The 20,307-nt window shown below is 54.9% G+C and overlaps 10 protein-coding genes and 1 non-coding gene across 11 annotated transcripts; 4 read left to right on the top strand and 7 right to left on the bottom strand.

Annotated features, from left to right (window-relative positions):
• Positions 1-61: 61 nt before the first annotated feature.
• L226DRAFT_563584 (uncharacterized protein) lies at positions 62-2,200 on the bottom strand. The gene is made up of 4 exons (XM_067683569.1): positions 1,770-2,200; positions 938-1,710; positions 379-887; positions 62-316 (listed from the first exon to the last, which is right to left on the bottom strand). Exons 1-4 carry the CDS (start codon positions 1,920-1,922, stop codon positions 225-227), a joined length of 1,527 nt encoding a protein of 508 aa, XP_067529555.1. The 5' UTR covers positions 1,923-2,200; the 3' UTR covers positions 62-224.
• A 1,331-nt stretch (positions 2,201-3,531) lies between these two features.
• L226DRAFT_617110 (uncharacterized protein) lies at positions 3,532-4,738 on the bottom strand (the record flags this gene model as incomplete). The annotated part of the gene is made up of 2 exons (XM_067686988.1): positions 4,373-4,738; positions 3,532-4,323 (listed from the first exon to the last, which is right to left on the bottom strand). Exons 1-2 carry the CDS (start codon positions 4,406-4,408, stop codon positions 3,532-3,534), a joined length of 828 nt encoding a protein of 275 aa, XP_067529554.1. The 5' UTR covers positions 4,409-4,738.
• Positions 4,739-5,315: 577 nt separating this feature from the next.
• L226DRAFT_617109 (uncharacterized protein) lies at positions 5,316-7,003 on the bottom strand (the record flags this gene model as incomplete). Its single annotated transcript, XM_067686987.1, has 3 exons — positions 6,790-7,003; positions 5,928-6,733; positions 5,316-5,877 (listed from the first exon to the last, which is right to left on the bottom strand). Exons 1-3 carry the CDS (start codon positions 6,940-6,942, stop codon positions 5,316-5,318), a joined length of 1,521 nt encoding a protein of 506 aa, XP_067529553.1. The 5' UTR covers positions 6,943-7,003.
• A 1,237-nt stretch (positions 7,004-8,240) lies between these two features.
• Positions 8,241-8,811, bottom strand: L226DRAFT_435205 (uncharacterized protein; the record flags this gene model as incomplete). The annotated part of the gene is made up of 2 exons (XM_067674745.1): positions 8,241-8,573; positions 8,638-8,811. Coding segments are annotated over 2 exons (507 nt in total), but the record flags the coding sequence as incomplete, so codon positions are not given.
• Positions 8,812-9,442: 631 nt separating this feature from the next.
• On the bottom strand, positions 9,443-10,733 carry L226DRAFT_575914 (uncharacterized protein; the record flags this gene model as incomplete). The annotated part of the gene is made up of 2 exons (XM_067685272.1): positions 9,443-10,226; positions 10,276-10,733. 2 exons carry the CDS (start codon positions 10,731-10,733, stop codon positions 9,443-9,445), a joined length of 1,242 nt encoding a protein of 413 aa, XP_067529551.1.
• A 91-nt stretch (positions 10,734-10,824) lies between these two features.
• Positions 10,825-11,881, bottom strand: L226DRAFT_307644 (uncharacterized protein). The gene has a single exon (XM_067673762.1). It carries the CDS (start codon positions 11,534-11,536, stop codon positions 10,916-10,918), a length of 621 nt encoding a protein of 206 aa, XP_067529550.1. The 5' UTR covers positions 11,537-11,881; the 3' UTR covers positions 10,825-10,915.
• L226DRAFT_307683 (uncharacterized protein) lies at positions 11,685-12,571 on the top strand. Its single transcript, XM_067673763.1, has 4 exons — positions 11,685-11,930; positions 12,046-12,259; positions 12,319-12,386; positions 12,459-12,571. Exons 1-4 carry the CDS (start codon positions 11,833-11,835, stop codon positions 12,535-12,537), a joined length of 459 nt encoding a protein of 152 aa, XP_067529549.1. The 5' UTR covers positions 11,685-11,832; the 3' UTR covers positions 12,538-12,571.
• Positions 12,572-13,099: 528 nt separating this feature from the next.
• L226DRAFT_540148 (uncharacterized protein) lies at positions 13,100-14,679 on the top strand. Its single transcript, XM_067681812.1, has 4 exons — positions 13,100-13,186; positions 13,239-14,013; positions 14,073-14,466; positions 14,533-14,679. Exons 1-4 carry the CDS (start codon positions 13,175-13,177, stop codon positions 14,603-14,605), a joined length of 1,254 nt encoding a protein of 417 aa, XP_067529548.1. The 5' UTR covers positions 13,100-13,174; the 3' UTR covers positions 14,606-14,679.
• A 31-nt stretch (positions 14,680-14,710) lies between these two features.
• On the top strand, positions 14,711-14,784 carry L226DRAFT_t274. Its single transcript has one exon. It is a non-coding gene; the product is annotated as a tRNA-Ile (tRNA).
• A 335-nt stretch (positions 14,785-15,119) lies between these two features.
• Positions 15,120-16,626, bottom strand: L226DRAFT_563581 (uncharacterized protein; the record flags this gene model as incomplete). The annotated part of the gene is made up of 6 exons (XM_067683568.1): positions 15,120-15,134; positions 15,198-15,356; positions 15,438-15,656; positions 15,719-15,790; positions 15,844-15,891; positions 15,946-16,626. The coding sequence occupies 5 exons, from the start codon at positions 16,624-16,626 to the stop codon at positions 15,210-15,212; spliced, it is 1,167 nt and encodes a 388-aa protein (XP_067529547.1). The 3' UTR covers positions 15,120-15,134; positions 15,198-15,209.
• A 306-nt stretch (positions 16,627-16,932) lies between these two features.
• Positions 16,933-18,895, top strand: L226DRAFT_516304 (uncharacterized protein). The gene is made up of 4 exons (XM_067678474.1): positions 16,933-17,278; positions 17,330-18,108; positions 18,158-18,657; positions 18,711-18,895. Exons 1-4 carry the CDS (start codon positions 17,099-17,101, stop codon positions 18,722-18,724), a joined length of 1,473 nt encoding a protein of 490 aa, XP_067529546.1. The 5' UTR covers positions 16,933-17,098; the 3' UTR covers positions 18,725-18,895.
• Positions 18,896-20,307: the final 1,412 nt, after the last annotated feature.

Here is a 20,307-nt window from a genome sequence, read left to right as displayed (position 1 = left end):
GTTACGAAGCGAGGACCAACTTGAGCAAAATGACAGCTATATTCAAGCCAGAAATCTAGACACAGGTCAAGGGAATATTTCTAGCATGGCTCGAGGACAATCTGACAGGGATGGATACACCGTGGCTAGTCCTAGGGTCAGTCGATTTTACGACGGGGACCAGAGAGAAGCGCGGCTGATGTGGCTAGAACAGATGGGTCGTGCCTGCAGATGCCTACATCATCTCAATGCACATCTCCAGTCCGACAGCCAATGCGCCAGAATTGTAGGACCTTCGTACGCATGCGGAAGTACATCGTCAATGCGCGGCTACGACCTGTACGATGTTTATGCGGATGAGCGCGATTGGTTGGTCACGAACTGATTCGAGATACTTACGACATGGTGGTGGAGGTTCAAGCAAGTTTGCGTTGTTGCATGATGGAGTGGAGGACGGCGAAACAACACGCGGGTTTCCAAGAGAGTACATGGACGATGTAACATGTGGTGGTACGAGTCCCTCGGAAACGCATTCTGGCGAATGAGTGAGATTGCCGTCGGTACTGGCAGGAAGAGGCATGTTCGTTCCGATCAATGTACCTGCACCAGCATCGGGAACGGAAAACCGCTCATCGCCAGGGAGAGGATACAACGGAGACGGTAGTGCACCGTCAGCGTCCGATCCTGGGATATGTAGCGCTGGGAATGGAGGATTGCAGGAGAAAGACGAAATGACAGACTGTTGAAGATCACCCCACAGAGCGGTGATCACTTCCACCCAAGGGTCGATATCCGGGAGTTCACCTGGCTCCACAAGCAGCTCAGTGTCTTTGACCGGATATTCGTCCTTGATTTGCTCGGGAGTCTTCTGGGCTGACGCAAACCTCGCAAGTCCACGCGTGATCAACCTATGACTGTTGTGAGACACGAAGAATCGTATTCGAGTGGAGCCACCCACGCATTGACCTGCTCGAACTCCTTGTCCAGTTCATCCGGGCTGGGGATATCATCTTCTGTGAGATGCTTGTCGATATCCAGCCACACGTCGACCAAGGGAATCTTGGCAGTGTTCAGGTCAGGGTCCCAACCGAACAAGTCGAATCCGAGTCCCTCTCTGGAAGACTTCGGAGTCACTGTCATTTGCCTCTGTCCATCGTGGGAGCCCGTTACGTCCTCAGCCGAGTCGGACATATCGCTCTCGCTGGGAGGACCGGATCTGCGGAGACCTCTCTGTGTGACAAGCCGGTAGTACGTGTCGGTGAGGACGTCGATGTGACCTGTGACACCCTGGATAGCTGGGTCCATGACGGGGAGCTCCGGGTTATGAACGTCGTATGCGCCAATGGATGAAGCCCTGGCGGCGTCTGGAGATTCACCGTACTTTTCACGCTGAGCTTTGCGGGCGCGTTGACAGTCGGGGAAGAAGCCTTCTTTAAGGGCGTAACTCTCCTCGGGGGACAAGCTGATAGCACCCTCATGCTCGACGCCATCCTCGTGAACACGTATGCGGACACCCCGGTGGTTGAGCGCCCAGTGATAGCAGTTCGAGAACGGGAAAGCAGGTGTAGGATGGACAGGGCTGTGTTCTCCCGTGCAGCGTTTGTTTGGGGCGATCGGAATGACCATATCTGGAGTGATGCCTCGAGTCTCATCCACCGAGCGAAGCATCGTCCCGATTGGAGAAACCCCGTACCGACACCACCTCATGTCTGGCATAGGAAGTTCGTCGGGCTAAAAGCCGACTCTGATCAATCAGTCGCTACAGACAACAAGGTCTCATTCGCGCTCACCCACTCGAGGTACACCAGATATTTCTTCCGGGGCATATCTCTGGACTCCTGAATGGTCTCCGGATCGTCTAGTCCGAGGTCTGCAACCATCGCTTCTGGATCGATGCGAATGACTGCATAGTAACCGGGCTGAGGGATAAGAGGTCGAGGCATTCTGATTGGCGTGGCGTGGATAGTGCTGCCACAAGCAGGAGCAAGACCGTTTGAAGTGGTGATCAAATGGACAGATCGAAGCAGAGTAAGCGGAGGACGAGGTGAGCAGAGATGGTCGAAGACTCGAAGCTGTGGCACCGCAAAGTTGACGGGCTCGTGCGCCGACCGGTTGATGCTTGTTAGGCTTTGTGGACGACACTGAGTTCTGTATAAATATTTAAGTGATCACTACCTCCAGCTTCGTCGTTATGCTCAATATGTCATCTCGATGAACTCGAAAGCACGCTCAGAATAGTGTTGTGCGAAGAGTTGGACAGCGTGGAGGTCGAGCCGTTCAATGGTAGCAGTTAGAGAATGCGATGGAGGGTACTGAGTACACTGTGTGGTGCTCACCGATGTAGTATTACGCATACTGGTGGCAATTGGGATGACTATGTCCGTCGGGAGGTTCTCGTTTACTGCAATCGGGACGTTGTCTTGACCACGTCAGCACCATAGCACCACCTTATGTCCGGCGTAAGCACTTCTAGATGGTGTAGTGGCATGAGATCAGAAATGGCTATGGGTATAGGAAAGCAGAGGTATACTTACTATTCACCAGTTCAGGGATTCTACTGGCAGTGGCGGCGTGGCGACGGAGACAGGCCACTGCGCATGCGCCGCCAACTCCGGCCCGGGATTACCGATAGTAGCCGCCCTTCGACGCGTCCCTCGACGCGCCCCAGAGGCGAGGAGCCTATCGTTCTTGCGCTCGAACGTATAGCAGCTAACATGTAAATGATTGACATATGCTACAAAAGCGATCATATAACAAGGCTATGTACATGGAAAGTAGTATTACAGTCGAACTAGCACTGTGCCCGAGTGTCAGGCTAGGGAGCAGACGCGAGAATGCACGCGAGAATGCCATGGTTGACTTCAACGGATCCGCGGGCATGAATTACTTGTGCCCGCAGACGCGTACACCTCAATGCACCTCTCAAATTTTGTCCCACAATTGTACGAACTTCGCACGCAGCTGGTAGTACATCTTCAAAGCACGGCAACATCCTAAAATATGAATGAGTGCACGCTACAGCTGCAAACGGACTCGAGATACGTACGAGGGCGAAAGAGCGATGTGACATGCGGCATGAACGCGTCGGAAGCCGGTGCAGGTGACGGAGCGTGGTTGCTGTCGGTACTCGCTGCAAGAGGCTTTTTTGTTTCCATTGATATGCGTGCACAATCATCGAGGACGAGGAATCGTTCATCGCCAGGGAGAGGATACGATGGAACTAGGCCATTCTCGCGAGTGCATCGAGGTGTCGATGAGGTATCGTTGGGGCCCGACTCGGGATTAGCGAGCACTTGGAATGGAGGACCGCAGGAGGAAGACGAGGTGACAAACTTGGATCGTATGTCGCCCCACAGACTGTTGATCACATCTAAAAAGTGGTCGTCGTCGACAAGTTCATCCGGCTCCGCAGGCAGCTCAGCATCGCTGGCAGGATACTCGCTTGATCTGCTCAGCAGACTTCTGCGCTGACGCGAACCGGGTGAGTCCTCGCGTGATCAACCTACGACTGCTGGTGAGATACGACGAATTGAATCATGGGAGCGGAGAATCTTACTCGGCGATCTGTTCGAACTCCTTCCTCAGTTCAAGAGGGCTGACGATACTGTCTTCTATGAGATGGTTCTCGAGGTCAAGCCATGCTTCGACCAGAGGGATCCTGGGAGTATTCATGTTGGGGTCCCAACCGAACAAGTCGATCCCCTCATCTCTGGACGTCACTGTAGTCACAGTCAACTGCTCAGTCTGCGAATCATCGAAGTCTAACAAGTCCTCGGACGAGTTGTCCCCGGACAGGCTAGGAGGCCCAGACGGCGTTCGCAGACCCCGCTGCGCGACGAGGCGGTGATATGTTTCAGACAGTACGTGGGCAGGATCGCCATTCTGGGCTTGCGGTTCCACGGACAGCGCTCCATGGGCATCGTTGTCGCAAGGGGAAGAAGCGTCGGTGGCGACCTGTTCCAAGGCATCTGCAGTTGTCGACGACGACCCATGCTTTTCCTTATAGAAGGCGTTTATGCGGTGCCATTCGTCGCAGATAACATTTCTCAGGGCGAATTGCTCTCTCGGAGGCAGGTAGATCGCGCCGTCGTGCTCGACGCCGTCCCCGTGAATGCGTACACGCACTGTCACCTTGTTCCAGACCCAGTGGTAGCAATTCGAGAACGGAAAGGAGGGAGTAGTATGGATAGGATGGCGCTCTGCAGTGTGGCCTTTGTTTGGCGCGATTGGGATGACCATGTCCGAAGTGATCCCACGCGCTTCGTCCGGCGGGCGAAGCGTAGTCCCAATGGGAGAGACGCTGTACCGACACCATCTATCGCCTGGCACTGGAAGTCCACGAAGCTAGGATAACTAATCAGTGAAGCACAATGGTTGAATGTTGAATGCGTACCCCATCGAGATACACCAAGTACTTCTGCCGCAACATGCCTTAGGCCTCTTTGAGCGTGTTGGGGTCGTCAAATCCTAGATCTTTCACCATCGCCTCTGGATCGGTACGAATAACCGCATAACGGTGAGGTAGCGGGAACAGAGACAGCACCATGTCGAGAAGTGGCGTGGAGCGCGTTTTGACGTGGCAAGAAGCGGGCCAGTTACCGACAAAGGACGCGTGTATAGCGCAGGAAAACACCACCGCCTCTGTGGCCTTCAAGTTCGCGAAGACGTAATACGTCGTCAAGACCAGTTCCTAGGACAGTACTTGATCGATTGATCTTCAGTGACCGGTTCTTGGGTCGCCGGAATCGCAAGCTTCTAGTTCGCCCGACCGACAGAGATAAGTTGCAAGCAGCAAAGAACGGTACGGTAGTGATGTGTAACAGAAAGACCTGGAGGCCCGGCGAGACGTAGATAATAGAGTGAGCGAACGGTGCCGGTGAATGGCGGTTGCGAACGGCGGGACCGTGAACGGGAGAAGAGACTGCGTCGGAGAACAGGCGCCGGCGCACTTGCGGTACAACGGCCTCTCGGTGTGGTGACCGTGCGCCTGAACATAGCTAGCATGTACATAATCCATAAATTCTACAGCTTGAATAATCATTAATCAGATGCCGTCTATGTACATGGAAAGTGTTGGTACTAATAGTCGCAATCAGCATTATGCTGGCGTACAATAGACTACTAGATACACACAAGTACGGTTTACATCTAAGTTCGAAATGAAACCCGTAAGCACGAATCACCAAAATACGCGCGCCTCAATGCACCGATCAAAATCCTTTCGGCCACAATTGTATGAGCTTCGCACGTAGCTGGTAGTACATCGTCGAAGCGCGACTACGACCTGTCAACATACTTATATGAGCACATGTTCAGACTGCGGTGGGCGAACGGACTCAAGATACGTACGACGTCGTGGCCGAGGTGGCAACGATTCGGTGTTTGTCTTGGTGCGTGACGAAGCAGTGGAGGACGGCGGAGCAGCAATCAACGTCCCTGGGGTTACCGTGGTCTGGAGTTCGCGTAGCAGGTTCGACCGAGTGGGGTCTAGGAGAGCGGACAGGCGATATGACGTGTGGTGTGAGTCCGTCGGAAGCGGATGCTGGTGATGGAGCGGGTTTATTGCCAGCATCGGGACTGGGGAACCGCTCGTCGCCAGGGAGAGGATATGATGACGACGGGCCATGCCCGCTAGAGTTTCGAGGTGTCGGTAGTGTACCATCGAGCTCAGACTCGGGGATATGTAACACTGGGAAAGGAGGATCGCAGGAGGAAGACGAAGTGGCATACTCGAATTGAAGATCGCCCCATAGACTGGTGATCGCTTGCGCCAAGTGGTCGTCGGCAAGTTCCTGAGGCTCCGCAGGCAGCTCAGCATCGCTAACAGAATACTCGTCCTTGATCTGTTCGGGAGACTTCTGGGCTAACGCAAACCTCGCAAGTCCTCGCGTGATCAATCTATGGACGTGTAAGACAAGACGACTTGGACTCTGGCGGAACAAACGCACGCCTCAATCTGCTCGAACTCCTTCTCCAGTTCAAGAGGGCTGGCGATATCGTCTTCAGTAAGATGCTTGTCGAGGTCAAGCCATGCATCGACTAGAGGAATCTTGCCAGTGTTTGCGTCAGGGTCCCAGCCGAAGAAGTCAATCCCCTCGTCTCTGGACGTCATCGTGGTCGCTGTCGACTGCTTCTCCGAATCGTGGGCGCCTGACACGTCCTCGAACGAGCTATCGGATCTTCGTTGAGATTTATACTCGAACTCACTTGGAGGCCCAGACGTCCGCAAACCCCGCTGTATTACGATGCGGCGATATATCTCGGACAGTGAACGGGTAGGATCTCCATCCTGAGCTGATGGTTCTATGGGCAGTACCGTTCCTTGGGCGTCGCCCTCGCAAGGGGAAGAAGCGTCCGCGGCGACCTGTTCCAACGCATCTGCAGCTCTCGACGGCGGCCCATTCTTCTCATAGTAGAGCGCATTGATACGCTCGCAGTCGACGCCGAAAGCGTCGGTCAAGGCGCATTGTTCTCTCGGAGTCAAGCAGATGGCACCATCATGCTCGACGCCGTCCCCATGTATGCGCACACGCACCGTCACATTGTTTAGGAACCAGTGGTAGCAGTTTGAGAACGGGAAGGAAGGAGTAGTTTGGACAGGGTGGCGCTCTGGAGTGTGGCCCTTGTTTGGCGCGATCGGGATGACCATGTCCGAAGTGATCCCCTGCGCTTCGTCCGGTGGGCGAAGAGCAGTCCCAATGGGACAGACGCTATACCGACACCATCTAATCCCCGGCATTGGTAGCTCATCGAGCTAGGACAAGCAATCAGTGAAGCGCAACCAATTGGTTCTCAACGTTGGATGCTCACCCATTCGAGGTACACCAAGTACTTCTTCCGCGATATACCTTGGGCCTCTTTGAGGGTTTCAGGGTCGTCAAATCCTAGATCCTTCACCATGGCCTCTGGATTGGTGCGAATAGCCGCGTAATAGTTAGGTAAAGGGAATAGAGACAGAACCATCCCGAGAAGTGGCGTAGAGCGTGTTCTGACGTGGCAAGAAGCACAGTAGCGACAACAGTAGGATTTTTGGAGGGAGGGACGAGGAAGGTTGAGAGTATTCGCTGTTCAATAAGCTAAGAGGCGGGCAATGGGGGCGACGCAGGGCAGAGCCCGTGGCAGTGCCACTGCGGCCTCTACTTGCCAGCGACATGTGGCGGACTAGCGCTCGGGTGCATGTATTCTTGTGCGCATGCCGATGCTAATCTATTGCCTCCCACCGTTGGGCTTGAGTCTTTGCTCGGTCTGAACAAGAACCCGAGTACACATGCATCCTTAATCTAGTACGATCGTATCATCCAACCTGATGTCTCCCCAGATGTCCGTCTCCACCATTCCCCGTCCACCTGCTGTAGTTGAGTAACCTCATGCTCAGCCCCCATTCTCATTTCCATGGATGTAAATTGCACTATCATCGCGAACGGGGAACCGCTCATCGGCAGGGAGAGGATACGATGGAACTGAGCCATGTTCGCGAAGGTATCCAGGTGTCGATGAGGCATCATCGGGGCCCGACTCGGGGATATCTAGCACTTGGAATGGAGGACCGTAGGAGGAAGACGAGGTGACAAACTTGGATCGTAGGTCGCTCCAGAGACTGTTGATCACATTTACTAGGTGGTCGTCGTCTGCAAGTTCATCCGGCTCCGCAGGCACCTCGGCGTCACTGGCAGGATACTCGTCCTTGATCTGTTCGGGAGACTTCTGCGCTGACGCGAACCGAGTCAGTCCTCGCGTGATCAACCTATGGCGATGTAAGACAAGGCGAATCAAACTCAGGCGGAACCAACTCACGCCTCGATCTGCTCAAACTCCTTGTTCAGTTCAAGAGGGCTGGTGATGTTGTCTTCTGTGAAATGATTTTCGAGGTCGAGCCATGCATCGACTAGAGGAATCTTGGCAGTGTTTGCATCAGGGTCCCAGCCGAAGATGTCGAACCCCTGGTCTCTGGACGTCATTGTAGTCACAGATGATCGCTTCTGCGAATCGTGGGAGCCCGACGCGTCCTCGGACGAGCTATCGAGTGACTTGTCGTCGCAGTGACTAGGAGGCCCGGACTTCTGCAGACCCCGCTGTGTGACGAGGCGGTAATATATGTCGGACAGTACGTGGTTGCGATCACCGTCCTGCACCTGCGCTGATTCCACGGGCAGCACCGTTTCTGAGGGATTGTCTTCGCAAGTGGAAGAAGCGTTGGCAGCGATTTGTTCTGAGGAATCTGCAGTTTCCGCCGACGGCTCACCTTTATCGTCATAGAACGCGTTGATGCGCTCGCAGTCGAGGGAGAAAGCGTCTTTCATGGCGAGATGCTCTGCTGCAGGCAGCTTGATGGCGCCATCGTGTTCGACGCCCTCCGTATGCACGCGCAGACGCACGGTCACGTCGTTGAAGATCCAGTGATAGCAATTCGAGAAGGGAAACGAAGGGGTGGGGTGTATAGGTTGGCGCTCTGGAGTGTGGCCTTTGTTTGGCGCGATCGGGACGACCATGTCTGAAGTGATCCCCGATGATTCGTCAGGCGGGCGGAGGGTGGTCCCAATTGGAGACACGTAGTACCGACACCATCTCATACCCGGCATTGGAAGCTCACCGGGCTAGAATAGGAGTACTCCAAGTCAGTGAAGTGCAACCAGAAAATCAAACATATTGAACGCTCACCCATTCGAGGTACACTAAGTATTTCTTCCGCAACATACATTGGGCCTCTTTGAGCGTGTCGGGGTCGTCCAATCCTAGGTCCTTCAGCATTGCCTCTGGATCGGTGCGAATAACCGCATATCGGTTAGGTGGATGGACTAGAGACCGAACCATTCCGAGAAGTGGCGTGGAACGCGTTGACGTGGCAAGCAGCCCAGTACCGACAAGAGGTAGTAGACGTGTAGAGGAACAGGAGGGTCGAGAGGCGCAGGGTCACTTCAACGAGAGGACAAGAGTCCGGAGATGGGAGCAACTGGTAGAGTATCCGCAAGTGCCCGTGCGACGAGGAGGAGGAGGAGGAGGACCAGAGGACGACCGTGTTCGGAACAACGTACGTGTGGACGGTGTTGATGCTTATTGGGCTGTGTGGGCGAGCCCACGGGCGACTGGCGCCCACCCGTGGGCCAATCGAAATCCTTGTATGTGTACCAACACTGCAAGCCACGCACTCATCGTCGTCGATGTCAGCTCTCAACATACCCACAAGTACCCGTTTCCAGCAGTGCGATGCAGGCTGCGCATAATATTTTCGAGAGTGGTACCGGTGGTCGCTGGTGTACGGGATAGGGAAGGGCAAACGAGAGGATGTCGAGACGCACCTATGCTAAGCATACTGACAATGGCAGCACTGGGCTCGAAGAGTACGAAAGGATATGTCGTTCAGGACAGCGTCGTGAATGGCGTCCAACCCGGATACCCGTACAAAGAAAATGAAAGTCAGGAGAACCCATCGTCGCCGCACTCGCAGTCGTAGTCGCAATCGCAATCATGCATGCTCCGCGTCCAGTCTTTGTCCTTGTCCCTGTCCCTGTCCGTGTCCCTGCCCTACTGGCGTGTCCAAACTATCCTCCCGCCCGTTGTCCGAGCTCGCGCGGGTAAACAGCTCCCCATCCGTCGACGGGTTCCAGTTCGCCAGCGTCAGCGACAGCCGGAACGGCTGCCGGTGGCGCGCCGACACGCTCGAGTCGTCGTCCTCGTTCCCTCCTCCTCGCTGTACTGGCTGGAGGACTGGGAATGGGTAGCTCACGGCCGTGCCGACCGAGGTCAGAGAATCCGACTGGCGATGGAACGATGGCGCAGGCTGCTCCTGCTCCTGCTGCGAGTCCGACTGTGACTGTGGCGGCGGGGACTGCGAAGACGATGTGGCAGGCGTCGTGGAATCGGGCCGCACTGGCGTGTGCGGTCGTGCATCCGGAACGGTTAGCGCTTTTGGAGACGGGGACGGGGGATGCTGAGGGAAGTAAGGAGAATACGGGCTTGGGCTGGGCGAGAGACCACGAGCGCTATTCGGAGTGGGCGGGTTGTAGGGATACCCGGTCGAATACGGACTTGGGGACAGGGACAAGCCTGTGAACGCGAGCGACTGCGGACGCGTAGGGGGCGGGGAAGTGGAGGGTGGCCGGCCCACAAGACCATACTCGTACGGCTTCGGCTCTGCATCTGGAGGTGGCGAGCGCGATGGGGGCTGGCTCCAGCGATGATAGAACGTGGGCTCGACTTTGGTATCTTGTTCCTTGGCATATAGTGCGCGAATGCTGTCGCGTTTCCTCCTGTAGCATCGTCAGTCACCAGTATTAGAATCATTAACGTGGCACTTACCAGATGAACCATGTAAACGTAGCCAGAGCAATGAGACCGAAGAAGCCTCCTACCGCGCCACCGATGATAGCCCCAAGAGCATCCTTGACGTTGCCGTGCCCTGAATTGCTACCACCACTGCTCTCGCCGCCTAGTGATGTCGGCACGGTGGAAAACGTCGGGGGCATTGTGGATGTGAAGGTTACCGAAGCCACGACTACTGAGCCGCCAGGAAGAGTGGAGGAAACCTGTGACACGAACAACGAAGTGGAGGACTGTGACGGCGATGGTTGAGAGGGCGAGGGCTGCGACGTGGAAATGTTGGGCGGAGGAGGAGGAGGGACCGAGGTACCACTGTCGGGTGGGCATGTAGAAAAGAGCGTAGCAGTGGGTTGGCTGAAGATCACTGGGAACGAGTATACAATTTGAGATTGGATGACGGTGATAGCCTCATCTGAAGGCGGAGTGACGGTCAGCATTCAGATCAGTTAGAAGCAAGCCGCACACGAACGTCACACAGCAGACTAGATGCGCAGATCATAGAAACGAGTCTTTGGTGCATCACTGAGATAGACTGTTCGCGTAATCACTATACCAACTGCTGCATTGAGACAAGCTCCCTAGGGAATACGATTGCCATTCCGCGAGCGTAGGCAATTGACTATACGATTAAAGTAGGCGCAAGCAAAGCAGACATCCTGGGGGACTCGGGGCCTCGCAATACGAGCCATGCTCTCTGCCTTCCAAAGCAGTGCGCCCGTGAACAGTTCATGCGCTGTATCATCACCGGACGTGCACCTGAACCAAAGGCACTGATTAACAAACTAATCGTCTGGATGTGCTTGCGAGACGGCTCCCAAGACAACACTTCACAATCGCAACGAATGGTCACGGAAAAGCCTCGCTCCGCTGCTGGCAGTGAACGGTCCTGCCTCGCGCGTTTTCGGAGCGTTCGTGCCCATTGAACGCGTCTGAGAAAGACTAAACCTCTCCGGCATGGAGGTGACCTTGTAGACTGAAGGGACTCATGCCTGGCCCTCATGCTCCGATCGTCAAGGCAGTACTCACCTCGTACGGTAGTTACGACTTCCACCGAATCGGTCGAAACACAGACGGCCGCACTGGTATCATTGGCATCCACGGACGAGCTTGCGCAGAACGTGCTGAAGGACGTGCTGATATCGGGCGGGATGGTGCTGGTGATATCCGTGAAGGATGTGGAAGCGGAGGTTGTGGTCAGGACCTCATACAGAGTTTCAGTCGGCGTCGGAGTGCATGCCATTCACCGCGTGCCCGGGACGCGTCCGCGAGCGCAAGGGAGGCGGGAGGGCCGGCAGATGGTGGGAGGGAGGGAAGAGCAGTTTGCGGGCTGTCCTCTCCGATGCCGCCTGAGATGCCGCGACGTATCACGGAATGGGCTCCGCTGCGAGGCCATCAGCGCTGTTCCTCACCTTCGTGATAGCTAGCCTGCAGACGATGTGTCGGGATTACAGCAAAGCGCATGAGAAGAGAGCATGATGATGGTGTAGGCGAGAGTGCGGCCGACCGCAAGAAAGTCGGTGAACGGCAAGTCGGCGCATGGCCAAGGCGCGCCTGAGTCGGACGCTTTTGCCGCCACTTCCTCTTCGACGACGACCTCGACCCCCTGCCCAACTTGTATCTCGCGCAGCTATGTGGTAAGTTGACAACCACATATATCGTGCATTCGTGGTCGCAACGGCCTGCACCTCTATCCCCCGCCCTCATCCAACTTCCCGCGTAGACGACACTCAACATCGTCCCTTCACCCAGCAAACACATCCTCAACGCCCAAGTCGCGATTCGCGCGCCGTGCTGCAAGCAATGGTATGACTGCGCCGAGTGCCACGCGGAGGCGCAGTCCCACCCGCTCGCGAAGACGACCCAGATGACATTCCTCTGCAAGAAGTGCAAGAAGGCCTTCCGGAAGGACATGACGGAGTACGAGGAGAGCGACGAGTACTGCCCACATTGTGACAATCACTATGTGAGTCCTGCCCTGCTTCCTTTAGACCGAGTGTGCAGACGAACGTTTGGGTCGGGCAGGTCATCGACGCGAAGACACCCCAAGCGGTCCTGGGAGTCGAAGGAGATGACCCAAGGATCAATTCTCGGTACGCATATGCTCTGCTACTATCTTGCACCCATACCCACGATCGGCGTGACCTTGCGTTCTTCCATCGCAGTATGCTCAAGGACGAACGTGCCAAGCAAGACCCCACGCGATCACTGCTCGCCATGGATTACACAGATCGCATCGGATGATCGTGACGCTTTGGCTATAGTCGTCTCTCGATATCCCGTACCAGTGCCACTGTACTGGTATGTATGTTCTACCCTCCGCTGCAGTGCTTTTCTCACTGACACGTGCCCTCAGTACTAGATTGTCATCCTTGTTTCCAGACATGGAATACATCCTTCATCTCTTCGTGAAAGGGACTCAACTGCTCCGACGCTGTGCTGCTGCGATCGCCCTCGTATAACTGCATGGAACGCATTACGCCTGTGGCTGTTACTACGTCTGTGCAACTAACGTACCAACCGCAGCTCTCGGTTTCATTCAATTCTTCGTCAGAGACGGTGACATACATCAGTATGGCTGATGACTATCCGTTGCCAGTCCTCCCTGGGGGACGCAGGAAGCCCGAAGAACTGTGAGCGATGGGAACTGAGCAACGGTACGAAGAGCCGTTAGCTCGAAGGGCGGGCGGCTGGACAACGTGGACTTGCATCCCGCAGTCCTTGCGCCCGCCGGCTGCATTGCCTCTGACGTGTCCTCAGCCGGGCGCCCTAGCCCGTGTGGACATACTTTTCCTGTTCCGTATATTTGTTCCGCAGTGTTCAGGCGGCGCACAGCCTGCGTCGTGTTAATTCTTATATGGTGACCATCGCGTCGACGACCATGATCATCCCTGTGAGTATTGTTCTTCTGCATTCGCCAACGAGCAGACAATAATTGCAAGCAGGCTTCCAACAGGTCAACGATGCAAGACGCGCCGCCTTCCTATGACGATCTAGAGTCGCTCGCCCTCCCCCCTTCACGAGATGAGAAGGCAAGTTCGGAGTCGACACGCTCCACAGACCTTCTCTTGCTTTCCCCTCAGCATCCCATACCAAGTACCTCGTCATCTCCCGGCCCATCGAACCTGCAAGCATACCAAACCTGGCTATTGAGCCTGTTGTTGAATCCTTCGGCATGGACCGCGTCCCAGGCAGCACAAGAGGTGCGGAAGACACTCGTCAATCTCGTACAAGGACTCGTCAGAGGCGGCGACCCAAACGGCGTACTCGCGATCCTCGACAGCTGCGCGGACGCATGCAGGTCGTACGACCTCTCGCTGTCCACCATCCTGCAGGAGCGCTCGGCCGCCGGGCACACCCCGCTCTACTGGGCGATCGTCAACCGCGCCAACCCCTCCCCCAGCGCGCAGGACATCACCTATCTCCGCGCGATGCTGGTATATGCTGCGCCGTTGTCCACTGCCACCATAGACGACGTCCGCCTGGCGTGCCTGCACAGCCCCAACAACACCCTGTTCCAGTGCCTCCGGCGCATCCCCGCGTTCTCGCCTCTGTCGCCGCAGGAAAGGCTCATCCTGAACTCGAATGTGCCGGTCGACGAGGTGGACATGCGGGATACCGATGCGAATACGATGTCGTTTTCGGTCGACTTCAAGATCCCGATGTTCCAGAAACGCATACGTATCGCCGAGGCAGTCGATCTGGAGTTCATCGCTAAAGGTGCGTATCTATCGTCTCGTTCGTGTTCATTTTAGGCCTCAAGGGCGTATCCCTGCCAGGTCGGATGTGGCAGCTCAGCTTCGTGGTAGCGAGGAAGCACGACCACACGCGACTGGGTTATTTGGAGGTGACCCCCGGCCGCTTGGCCGTCAAGCTCGCGCTCCTCCCGCACAGCCCCCCGACGCGCCTCAACGCTACCCTCGTCATCAAGGCGCGGACAGAAGATGAACTCGTGTCGTCATCGCCGGCCGCAGCCTCAGATAAGCCCTCCGGGTCGTCGCTCTTCTCTCCGTCGGACCCAGCGCCGAGTCCAGCGGGCCAGGTCAACCCGCCAATCGAGGTGCGATTGGCATCCAAGCGCCAGCTCATCCCCGCCTCGGGCTCGCACGGTCAGAATGGGATGGTCGCAGTGTCGCTGGAGGAGAATGACCGGGCGAATACATTGCAAGTCGAGTGAGTGCATTACTATGATTCACTCTAGGAATAATTGTCATACTGACGAGCGTGGTTCCTGTTTAGCGGCTGTCCGTATGTCGGGAAAGATGATACTCTGTTTGTTAGCTTGAATGTGCAGCTTGATCCAACGTCGTAGAGACGAGAGCACTCGAAACTACGTGACTTTAACTGAACTTCCAGCTGGTGATTGGTAGGAAGATACCATAGTGGTCTCAGTAACGCAAAAAATGGCCAATATTATGGCCGGCTAGCTCAGTTGGTTAGAGCGTGGTGCTAATAACGCCAAGGTCGTCGGTTCGATCCCGGCGTTGGCCAATAGTAAGGTGTTGCCTTGTGCTTTTTGATTCGTGATGTGAACAAGTTTTGCCCTGGGTCACGATCCCTTGATTCAATCATGCCTATTCTCACTAACATGTCGCCTATGTTGTGGCCTCTGGTCTCACTTACGGTGAACCCCACAGAAGGCTTTAAGTCGGTATAATGTCCTTGGCCCACTGGAGATGATTCCCGTACGTGAATTCAATTGATAGAAGTTTTCACTCGGCTTCGAGGTTCATGTAGACGACGTGATACGTTACATCTTGCACATGCTTCAACATACTAAAGTGGAACGTAACCGGATCATGCTCGCCGTACATGCAAGATACATAATCGTGTAACTCGGACTATGGAGAAATCAGACACAAAGGTGAGTATTGCGACTATGATCATCGATGTAACATGCTTACGAGGATGACGATTCACGCAGGAACCATCTGGCGTGCCGGCTTCTGCACTGATTGGCTCGAAGTGGCTCCAGCCTTTGCCTTCAACTTCTCCGCATAGGACATCTTCGGCGGGGGTGCGGATGGTCCAGCCGCATGCCCTGCAGATGTGTCGGATGCAACCTGGATAGAAACTAGTGAGTCGTGATCTGGTTGCGCTAGAGTCCGCTGCGATGGGATGGTGGGATCGGGATCCGTACGCACCGCAGTCTTGTCTGATGCTTGGGCTGTTTCGATCGGTGCAGATGCACTGACGGCGAGTGTCGAGTTATCCTCGGTGATGTCATCTGGCTGGACTTGGAGTTCGAGTGCGTTCAGATTCGCAGATACGACGCTCTCATCGATGATGGGCCGAGCGAGCAATGCGTGTGCGAATCTGATAGGCTGTTTCTGAATCATCTCCATGGGAGGATCTTGGGCACCCTGGACGACGACGTTAGGGAGATATGAGCCGCTGCGTACGTTCATGAGAGGAACCGACGTGCCATTGTGACATTTGACCCTCTCTGAGTATGCGCCGATCTGGTGTTACTATATGGTTTCTGCTTGCGCGGAAGCTGTCTGTGTGTCGGTTGTGCATAATGGTGCGCATTCTGAGAAATACACTCACCTGTTTCCCCGTCTGCTTCTTGTAACGGGCAAGTTTGTTGCTGAACTTCTGCAGCGCCGTTCAATGCTCATTCCAGAGAGCGTACTAGCAGGATGGACTCACCTTGTAGTCTGCGACATTCCTCTCCAATGTCTTTGGATCGAATTCACACGAATATATCCAGTCATCCCACGTCTCCACCAGAACTCTTTGGAGCTCGTCCTGGAACTCTTCCTCCACGGTGAAGGAAGAGCAGGAGTTTCGATCCGCCCTGTTCACATTCTCCCACCGGCTTCGTTTCGCAAGCTTGCCCTCGAAGGGATATACCCGGGCAATCAGCCATGCGTTCGTGTCATCACCGGCATGCGATGAGTTGGTCCATTCTGGCGAAGTGTGCAGATGGAATCTGCCCGGCTCTCCCGCAATCGTCGCGTGCTGGTATATTCCTACGCCGAAGCGCTGGAGAATCAGCGGAAGGCGACGGCGTTGCTTGTACTGGCCCCAGTAGGTCGCCGTGATTAGAACGTGGCTGCGTACCAGCTCGCCCTCGGCGGGATGGATCAATCCGAAATCTAGGGCAATCGCAGGTCTACCCTCAAAATCGCTGTCGCCTATCGTCCGCTTGGTGAACATCTCCACCGATATTCCCGCTGGACGCATCGTCTTATTGAAGATTTCTTGCTCCACGGGATTATGGGCTGATTCGATGACTGCAAGAATGTCGAAGGGAACGAATTCGACATGACCGCCAAGGGGGAAGTACTCATCGTTGAGAGGATTTGCACACCGCCTACATTCGCTCATGGCTGCTGGGGGGTGTGAGGAAGATGGAGGTACGGGGAGCCCCCTTGTCAAATGGCGAGTCGCCTTTATTCCCCATTCGTTGGCTCTGGATCAGAATCATACTTCGAATTTTCGCATGCCTGCATGGTTGAAGATAACTCAGCACCGGCTGTGATTGTCCTCGTAGCCTGAGCCTGGCGCCCATGAATGAATTACACCGCCCACGCGGCACAGCGAGTGGGAGAGTACGCCCACGGTGCCAAACAGGCATAAACGGTGCAGCCACAGCATCGTGGCGTCCCCAAGGGACGTTCTCCTTGTCTTCCTCCATACCCCTTGCCCGTCTACCACTGTCTGTCTTGACCCACGATCTTTCGTGCACTCGCATCTGCAATTTGACAGCATCGGACGATACTACCTCGCCCTGCACTGAGATACCTATTCTTCTTCGTCACACGATTTGGTCATCCTGGTGTTGCCTTTGACTTCCACCATGGGTGTACAACTTGAAGGCCAGCGTCGGCACAAAATTACTATGCTTCCTAAAGCACTCAAGTTCGCAGTGATTCGCATGGACCCTGTATCCATGATATCGCATCTGGACTTAGACTCCATTGCGATCGCAGAAGCTACGGCAATGGAACCGAAGAAATATTTGATCTATCTGGATACTGTACGTCCTCCTTGATACAGCACAGTAGATACACGTCTAACTGTTAACTAGCCACAAGATCTCCCACTACCTGAGAGCGAGTGGTGTCGCTACTGGGTGCAGCCCGTCGCCACAGTTTTGCGGCCTGCGGTTCCCGAGCAGGGTATCACCTCAGATATGGTCATGCCTATCCATCCCAACACCCGGTATGCCAAAGGAAGACAGCCTGTGCAGTCTACTCCTCAGTTTCCTTTCCCCAACTGCTACTTTTGGATGATGAGCCGCATGTCCCTCCGTGTCAAGATCAAGCGCGGCGCAGATGTCTACGACAACGACAAAGGTGCAACGATCAGCATTTCGCAGCATGTGAGATTGATGTCCGCATGGAGAGACGATTTTTTCCGCATGTCGTCTCTCAGACGTGCCGCGGCTCTCGGTTCTGGTCCCGCAGCAAAAGGTCCGCCGCAAGCTGCGGGTCCTCCAGCTCCATATCACGCCACCCGCCACTCCCCTTCATCTTCGACACCCACGAGCCCTCCGACTCTTCGTGAGTATGTCGACGACAGCAGGTCCTCGGATGATGATGAGGATTCCATATCCGATCAGTCCTCTCTGTCGTCAGACCAGAGCGACAGTCCCACCTCGGATGATGATGGTACGGCGCCCATCCTTCCCTCCGTTCCACCCCTTCTGGAGAAGATAATCGACATGGACTTGTTTGGATGGGCCCACGACCCGAAGGTCCCATTCATTCCTCTCGTCGACTTGTGGTTAGAACTCGAAGATCATCTCTCTCCTGACAATATACCAAACCCCGCCGAGCTTTGGAAGGAACAAGAGATGATCGGAGCGTAAGTATTCAACTATTCTCGTCCAGGACGTCGCTCATCGATACTGCAGGATTATTGAAGCAGCGATGAAAAGACGTGTTGCAGCCAAGCTGTCCTCGCAAGCACCATCTTCCCGTGACCCACAGCCTCCACGACGTCCATCGCCATCTCCCGTCTCTACTCAACAGAGCGCTCTCCCGTGGACCGATGCGAGGGCTGTGTCCTCAGGGACAAGGCAGGGGCCAGTCGGCAAGCGCGAGGCTTGGATCCGCGCTGTCCAGGAGGGGAGAAAGCCTCCTGAATATTTCTCCCACGTAACGCAAGCAGAAGCATCATTCCTACATCGCCGACGGAAGCCTGAGGAAGAGGCGAAACGCGATAATAATGCGTCAGCCGCACCAGGGGCAAGCTTTGCCAGTCTATTCCGATCTGTGGCACCCCTGGGCAACCGGATAGCTTCGTGGAGTCTCCGTACATCAAGAACGCCTTCTCCACCTCCCTCGACTGTGTCTTATATGTCGCGGCGATCAGCGATAGCATCAGGGAATCCCAAGGTTCCAGCTAAGCACAGTGAGTACGCTCGCAGACTCTGTCCGCCCATCGTTGGCTGAGTTATACTGCAGTGAAGCGCGGATAGCCCAATCTTGTATATCAGGAGACCGGTAGCTCCCATAAACCTTTCCTTGACGACTTTCTATTAATGCATGATCGATCTGTTTACGACACTCTGCGCGTTGCTTTGTACCAATAATAATAGATGCGAGCCGTCTATAATCCATATTGCAATCTGCCGGTTTATTAAGGGGGGTATGCAATATGCCGATTTATTCATAGCGTACCTTCGTGTGCTCCTAATCAGGTGGTACTTGGGCTAGTGTATGCTATACATGTCAGCGACCTGCAGCCGCGTTTTGGACTGTCGAGTGTACCAGGAAGAGCGAGAGCGACGTCGGGAATGTGGGCCAGGGCAACGTGCGTGCGGCGGCAAAAGCGTCCATCGAGATCTTATCGCTTCGGGCGCTTGATGCGATAACCTAGCGTATCTAATCCTATCTAATCTCACAGGTCAGGCGCTCCGACGTACATTTTTCGAATTTGAGGTACCGGCACCCCATGGAGTGCTGGCAGGAGTTCTGATAGACTCAGAATTTAGAACTCGATATAGATGTGGGAGGCACTGCATACACAAGAAAGTACCTAGCAAGATGCATGAGAATTAAGCATCTCGGAAAACATACGTCGGGGCGCCCGACGGGTTCAGATTAGATGGAGACTAGCGCCCAAGATAGGCTCGGGCGCTTGTGGGGGCTACAGCGTCGGCGCTCATACGGTACTCACGTCGCTCTGGCCAACATTCGCGACGTCGTACACGCTCTTAGCCCCACGCTGGACAGCTGGAAACTCGCGTATGCGTTTCTGACGTCTACTAGATACAGTCGACACCCTCCTAATGCATACCCGTCCGGAAAGAGCCCAAAGTATGCATTATGAGGGGTCATGCGTTATGAGGATGCCGCCCAAATAGACGCCGGACGAGAAGCAGACATTGGGTGACAAGCGCCGGCGGACAAGGGGTTGCAGGATCGGCGTGCTCGTATTTCTAGCATACTGAATACATCGCTGTATCTACTTCTGCGAGAAGTAGTCAGTAATGGATGTGTTGACTATACTAGCCTGAGCGGAGACACGAATCTGGCGTGCAAAACTCGCCAGGACATCCTCAAGCTTGCAGGCAAGAGGATCGTCGAGTGTTCCGGTGTACCGGTTCAGGACTGCTGCCGCTTGAAGGACTTCCTGTCGCCTTGAATGCGATCCAGGTGCAATGCAACCTCGCATTCCAGCAGCTAGTATGCTTCTTGCACTTTATTGAGAGCGTCGGCGGCCATGGAGGGAAAGTAGCAACGCGCCAGCAAGGCACGAAAACAGCCAGTTTTCACGGCGCTTGCCATCAGATTAACATATTAGGTAAGTGATACCTATGCATTTTTCTCCAGATCTGGTATGTGTTATGCCTTATCACAGGGTTATGCATTATGGGTACGGTTTCCCCCTTCCCCAACTCGGGAAAGCCAAAAACCTATGCGTTATCAAGGTTTATGCGTTATGAGGGGTATGCATTAGGAGGCACGGCGTGCATCCCAAAAATCCGGGACCCGTGACATGCTTGTGACTTGTTCGCGATGCCCTACCAGGCCCAAACATGTCACTGATTTATCTATT

The sequence above is a fragment of the Lentinus tigrinus genome (genome assembly GCF_003813185.1).
Source record: "Lentinus tigrinus ALCF2SS1-7 unplaced genomic scaffold L226scaffold_52, whole genome shotgun sequence".
Classification (NCBI taxonomy): domain Eukaryota; kingdom Fungi; phylum Basidiomycota; class Agaricomycetes; order Polyporales; family Polyporaceae; genus Lentinus; species Lentinus tigrinus.
Note: the sequence above shows the minus strand (reverse complement) of the source record. Positions and strands in the feature narration are given on the sequence as shown.

Excerpts from the sequence above, each read along its gene's own strand:
- L226DRAFT_563584 (XM_067683569.1), bottom strand. The coding sequence starts at position 1,922 with ATGCCTCGACCTCTTATCCCTCAGCCCGGTTACTATGCAGTCATTCGC. Across the intron at positions 1,711-1,769 it reads ATCTGGTGTACCTCGAGTGG|CCCGACGAACTTCCTATGCC; the intron begins GTGAGCGCGAAT and ends GTCGGCTTTTAG. Across the intron at positions 888-937 it reads GAGTTCGAGCAGGTCAATGC|GTTGATCACGCGTGGACTTG; the intron begins GTGGGTGGCTCC and ends CAACAGTCATAG.
- L226DRAFT_307644 (XM_067673762.1), bottom strand. The coding sequence starts at position 11,536 with ATGGCATGCACTCCGACGCCGACTGAAACTCTGTATGAGGTCCTGACC.
- L226DRAFT_307683 (XM_067673763.1), top strand. The coding sequence starts at position 11,833 with ATGGCCAAGGCGCGCCTGAGTCGGACGCTTTTGCCGCCACTTCCTCTT. Across the intron at positions 11,931-12,045 it reads GTATCTCGCGCAGCTATGTG|CAAACACATCCTCAACGCCC; the intron begins GTAAGTTGACAA and ends CCCTTCACCCAG. Across the intron at positions 12,387-12,458 it reads GACCCAAGGATCAATTCTCG|TATGCTCAAGGACGAACGTG; the intron begins GTACGCATATGC and ends CTTCCATCGCAG.
- L226DRAFT_540148 (XM_067681812.1), top strand. Across the intron at positions 14,014-14,072 it reads TCTGGAGTTCATCGCTAAAG|GTCGGATGTGGCAGCTCAGC; the intron begins GTGCGTATCTAT and ends TATCCCTGCCAG. Across the intron at positions 14,467-14,532 it reads GCGAATACATTGCAAGTCGA|CGGCTGTCCGTATGTCGGGA; the intron begins GTGAGTGCATTA and ends GTTCCTGTTTAG.
- L226DRAFT_516304 (XM_067678474.1), top strand. The coding sequence starts at position 17,099 with ATGGGTGTACAACTTGAAGGCCAGCGTCGGCACAAAATTACTATGCTT. Across the intron at positions 17,279-17,329 it reads ATTTGATCTATCTGGATACT|CCACAAGATCTCCCACTACC; the intron begins GTACGTCCTCCT and ends ACTGTTAACTAG. Across the intron at positions 18,109-18,157 it reads GAACAAGAGATGATCGGAGC|GATTATTGAAGCAGCGATGA; the intron begins GTAAGTATTCAA and ends TCGATACTGCAG.